The 6,000-nt window shown below is 31.1% G+C and overlaps 1 protein-coding gene across 2 annotated transcripts in view; it reads right to left on the bottom strand.

The window, feature by feature from the left end:
- Positions 1–1,751: 1,751 nt before the first annotated feature.
- The window catches only part of ATP11B (ATPase phospholipid transporting 11B (putative)), a 120,561-nt gene continuing 116,312 nt past the window's right edge, over positions 1,752–6,000 (bottom strand). For both annotated transcript variants that reach the window (XM_045088660.1, XM_045088659.1), the window contains one exon: positions 1,752–2,795. Coding sequence is in view for 1 of the 2 variants with exons in the window: in XM_045088659.1 (XP_044944594.1) it covers positions 2,714–2,795 (82 nt within the window). In the remaining variant the exon portion in view is untranslated. The remainder of the gene's footprint in view (positions 2,796–6,000) is intronic.

The raw sequence follows: 6,000 nt of genomic DNA, 5'->3' as shown, positions 1-6,000 counted from the left end.
GCCTGGTAGCTGTAGTTCTCCTGGCCCATACTATAATCCTCTAAGGTGAACCTACTGCTTGCTAAAGCTGAGGCAAGGTACTGAGTCATCTTTTAAAGCAGCTGATGGGCAATTTTGAAAACCATCTTGGTGCTTGCTACTATCCTCAGGGCTACAGCCTTCAGACTAGGTAGGTAAAGGTAAGAAAGTGAGGCAAATAGATTTGAGACCATCAATTAGTAAAAACACATGTAGCATCTTACTCTGGTTTTGGCAGGATTAAGAGTTAGGTTAATTCCCAACATCATACTTCCTGAAGAATTTTAAAGAAATATGCAAAGGGGACTTTTTTTGTGATTACTGGCTAAATAATAAGTTTTAATATATGAGTATTAACACTAGAAAACTACTTAAAGCTTATAGACAATAGTTACTTTCTTAAATAAACTGAAGAAAACTCTTTTAACTTTCCTTTAAAAAGAGGCTTTCAACAGAGTAGGATGAGCGTATCAGTCAGTACATGCCATCTACTTTTTTTTTTTTTTTACATAGAGTTCTTAAATAACTTTAAATAGTCAATGCAGACAATTACATCAATCCCATTTTCAGCACCATATAGACTGGCTGACCTCCCTGCTGCAGTTGGTCAGAGACTGCTTGATGGTTTTGTGGTCCTTCTCTAGTGTCAGTAGTCAATTTGGTTAATGGCAAATAAACACTGTAAACTGTTAAGGAAGATGTAATGCAGGACTATAAATGTCATTTTGTTATATAAATATTTTATAACACATTCTAAGAAAAAACAAATTCTGAGTTATGTTCCACTAAACTACCCTAACTGAATATTTTCTGCAATATTTCCTCTTCTGGACCATGAATTGGTAAATGTATACATTGTACACTGTATAATCCCTTCAATGTATTGCCAGAATCATAGTATATTCCTGAATTCAATTTTGGAATATCTAAGTTAAAGAAGGGCTATAAATGAACATTAATATTTAAGATGAAATTCATAATCTAATATCCTTGCATTATTGAAACAAACATTATGTTAGCAAGAAAATAAAACTAAAAAAAAAAAAGTTTATCAGCAAACAAGGTAAAGTCTTAATTCTTGACTCTACCATTCTTTCCCTACCAGCCCAATTCCAGAGGTCTTATATTCATGAGATGGGAAAGAGGTGGAAGGTTGAAGAATAAATCTACAGAAAGGAATTATTATATTCTCAAGAGAAAATTTTGGAAACCTTATTTAACCATTTCCATATAATTTATATGTACACAATCATATACTTAGAGCTTGGTAAGCTCTTTAGCCAATAATCATTTCCAAATTTTAAAATGACATTACTTTTTACCAAAACAAATGACAACATTGATCATATGATAAACTCAAGATGGCAATTAAGTATTGAAATACAGCAATATGTACCTGATTAATCATTCTTAGCATTTTAATTTATGCTGCCATTAACCCTTAAGATTTAGAACTTTAAACTTTGTTTCATTTACATCCTGTAGGCATGCCTGAAAATATACCTTGTAATGGGACACAGGACAGATTTTACTTTACTGCGGTAGTCTACTGTAACTTAGATAACATACACTAATCTAAAAATAACAGGATTCTCACATGAAATCCTTTATTCTAAATGCTAGCTTACTGAAAGGCAAGAGCAATTCTAAATTAGCCACAGAAAGAGGCTCTTATCTTTTTAATTACCCTAATATTTTGATTTATATGATTAAAAATATTTGCAATATTTAAATACTGTCCAAACTTGTTTTTTATTGATATAGTCGAACTTTACAACAGTGTCATAAAATACTATAAACAGAGCTTTCAGATAGAGAGGGAAAAAAAGGCAAATTTAAATATATTAACCAGATTAAAGCATGCAAAAGATCCAATGATAAACACATTAAATAATAATATGCTAATGGTATATAATTTACCCACTATAGGTTCTTTGTATTCCATCACAAAAATATTAGTAAACATCAACTTGAAATTTGGTGAATGGACTTGATTCCTGATTTATATATATAATATACCCTTTGCATGTATATACTTAACTTTACTGGTTGTGTTATAGTATTTAGAGAAGTTTGGTTTTGGTATATATTTACTACCCACAATGCAGTAAATAATGATGGGAAATGCATTCTTCTAATTTGCTCTGTGAACTTAGAAAGCACTAAAGAATTAACAACATGGGTCACTGAGGGACCAAAATTCCTTTCTATTCACATTAACTTTTCGCATGAAAAGTTTCAAATATAACTCTAATAAAAAAATAGAGTTTTCAAGGCAAACTTTTCAGCATAATTTACAGAAGCAGATTTGAATAGAAGACTCGATAACCAAACTAATACTAAAAAATACAATTAGCTAGGAATTACCTCCCTTTTCTACCTTGATATTAAAATATAGTGGCCTTAGCAAGAGGCTGAAATGCCATTAGGAGTCCCATAAGCATGAGGGACAACCCAAAGAGATAGAAAATGTCTCTTTCACAAATTCTAACATGTTTGGATTTAAATGAAAGGGGTTGAAAGGGGGTTATGTTAATGCTTTTTATTTGTTTTCCATTATAACTCTGAGTGGGTATGAAATACTTGAGAAATTTTAGAAAGTAATTCTGCAGAACTAGTGTGGCCATTACCAGGATGATCACACTGAATTTTAGGAAAGGAGTTGAAATGGTTCCCACAAAGTACTACTGCCCCTTTAACAAGTAGATGAGTCCATTGTGGAGAGAGTCAAGATGCTCCTGTCGTTGGTATAGAAAGGGTCCGATGCACTCCAAGATCTAAAGTAACAATAAGAGAAAAGTTTGGCTCACCAGTACCTATGTTTTAAGTGAGACAAAAATTTACTCTAAAACTAAGGATCAAAAATGCAATTTGAATATTAAAATAATCACGTATTGATTCATTTTTAAGAGCTAGGAGAAGTTCTCCTACTAGCCTTGAATGACCAGTCTATTTATATAATACAAAAACTTGGAAAAAATAATGCTCTACTCATTATATAAAATGTTAGCTAAAATTCAGACATTCATTAGCATTAAAACAATTTCTGTAAGTAGTAAAGCAGGAGATGCTCTTAAAATCTTAACAATACAATAAAAAATAAGTATAAGAGTTATGCACAGCCAGTTTTACTGAAAACAACTAGGCTATATTTTGACATTACAGAAGCAAACATACATTCCACTTACCAAAAGCTTTAGAATGAAATGGTAATATGTTCATATTATATTATACTATTTCTTTTCTCCTATAAATTCTATTCTAAAGGTTTTAGCATAATTAGCTTGAATGCAGTAAATGGTTTATTCAATAGGTATCAAAGACAGCTGAGACTCAGTAGGGTTTTCACTTAACTGAGAACAAATAAACCTCCAATGGTCTGGAAAATTTAACTACTGTCTGAATAATAAGGCCTATAAGCAATTAATTACATAACGCTTTATTTGCAGCTCTAGTAACTTAAGCTAAAATAACTCAAGACCATGCTTACAAGAGCCTAACCCATTTCAAGGACAGTATCAGGATTTCCAAGTCAAAGGTGGCTTTTCTTAAAGGACTAAAAGTACTAAACAATAAATACATTTTATGTAACTTTTTCCAGGGTTTCCATTTTCCTAAACAAAGATGTTAGAGGAAGAGACTAGCATTTAAAATGACTTAAATCCACTCATCAAATATTCACTGTTTCCTTGAGATTGTGTATATAGTTTAAGTTTAAATCAATTAAGCAAGCACAGTGATAATGAAGTTTGGAACCTAGAAATTTTACAAAGTTGGCAAAGAGGAACACAAATAAGCTACAACCATACTGATAGTTCACAAATTCTCTAATTTTATTAGTTTCCAGAAAACCTTAAAAGCTGTAGTTTAAGGAAGGGCCTGTTCACTACCGTCTCTTTTTAGTACCTAGAACTGCAACTGGTACATAGCAGACAGTATTTATAAAATAAATGAATGAAATGAGTCTACGAACATTTCTTAAAAATATTTATCCAAGAAAAAGTATGCTTAGATAGGTATGACAAAACGTAACTCCCAACACCCTAATTATCAGGAGTCAAGTTTCCATTCCCAAATTGCCAGTATTTTCTATTAGTTTTTCCTCTTTTCCAACAATTGCTTACACAGGAGAATTTTATTAGTTAAGGTTTCTTTTTATCTTTCAAAGCATGCATGTGCATTCATATGTTAAATGTCATATTTGACAGAACATTAAATATGGACCTACATATTAACTATTAAGTCCTTTCTATTTAGGAAAAAAGGTTTGATTATGATAATGCAATTGCTGGTAAAATGCATAAAGAAAATCATTTATTGCTGAAGTACAGCCTTTAGTGTAAGACATGGCATATCCTTCATATAGCATCATGATGCTACACTTGAAACAAAGCCTGCAATATGGCATATTCCTTTGAAAACATCAATTAATAAAATGTAACAATTTTTGTGCCTGGATGGTAAAAGTTTTTAATCAGTGGAATAATGTGCATATGAAAGCCCTAGTTGTATTTCTCAAGTGATGCTTGTTATCTCTTATGTTTAATAGGTTAATAGAACAAATATCCAAAGGCTTCTACATCTTGTAACAGAAGTATTAGTCTTGCTTCACCTTTTAAGTTAGACATGAAATAGAAATGTAGAATAAAGGCTGTTCCAAAATCAAAACAGAAATGCCAAAAGTCTTTCACTAATACAAATATATGTAAAAAATAAAACTCTACATATCAAAATGACTTTCAAATTTTAAAGGTAATGTTAATGGATATATGGCAATTTCCATATAGTCCTTGGAAAAGCACCAAGTGGTTTTCATATTGTATGATTTTTATCCACTAGAAAAAAACTGAACAGATCTTAAAAGACTTTAAATTATTCACTTGAGGAAAAAAGAAGGATAACAACAGTACTAATCAATAATATGACCTGAGATGTTGGACAAAACTGCTAAGATATTTATAGTCTGTCGAATAAGATAATACTGTTAAACATTTTATTAGAAAAATAAAAAATAAAATCTTACAAAAGAAAATATTATGATACAATTTTAAGTGAAAAAAAGTAGAGATGATAGGAGAATGTGCTGAAATAAATCTCCTATTTCCAGGGGCAGGTTCAAAGGGATAATGCCGTATAAAAATAGGGGCATATTACCTGAATAATGGATATCAAACAATGAGAATATATATAAAGCAAAAAAACATTTTTGGCTTATTTAAAATTAATTACAGTTTTTTAATAGTTAGTGAAGATGTATACTTTCATTAAAGAGAACTTCCTGTTGAAGCAGAAATTTAAAAAATTCTGTGGAAGTTCTATAGCAGTCTCTTAGTCTAACTCCCACTTTAATCCTAAATAGTAAAGCTGTCTTATTCACCACAGAAGTAGGTCCTTCTGAAACTCTTTTGGAAAACTTGGTGGCCTGGGTACATGACAGAGCTGCTTTTTAGTAATGCATTTTATAATACAATTGTGTAAGTCAAAACACGTAAGTCCCAATAAATTTAACTGCTCATAGTAATTCTTTTATGTAGAATAAAATTACTACAAAATGATACCACAGCATTATGGAAATATTTTTGATCACATGTTATAATCAATAAATGGAGACTGAAAACACATATGTTAAAGAATGCTATTTATAAATGCAACTGTACCTTAAAGACTCGGCCATAACTAAAGGCAAAGTGGGAACTAATAAGTTTGCCAATAAGTGTTACCTGAATTTTATGATACATGAATGATAATTATTAATTTTAAAAACAAAATCTAAGCAAATATTAAGTTATTTTATCAGAATGTAATAAAAGTTCATCCTCCATCCTCTATTCCCTAACTCTGGGGTATTTTCCAACCTTTTCCATTCCACGGCACACATAGAACGTGATTATTCATGTGGTACATGGTGGACAATGTTCATCTATCTATCCTTGCCCATCTATAACTCTTCACACACACTGGTGCACTGCTGCTCGCATTTTA

The sequence above is a fragment of the Mustela putorius genome, unplaced genomic scaffold (assembly GCF_011764305.1).
Source record: "Mustela putorius furo isolate JIRA1106 unplaced genomic scaffold, ASM1176430v1.1 tig00003834_pilon_pilon_pilon, whole genome shotgun sequence".
In the NCBI taxonomy this organism is placed as follows: domain Eukaryota; kingdom Metazoa; phylum Chordata; class Mammalia; order Carnivora; family Mustelidae; genus Mustela; species Mustela putorius.
Note: the sequence above shows the minus strand (reverse complement) of the source record. Positions and strands in the feature narration are given on the sequence as shown.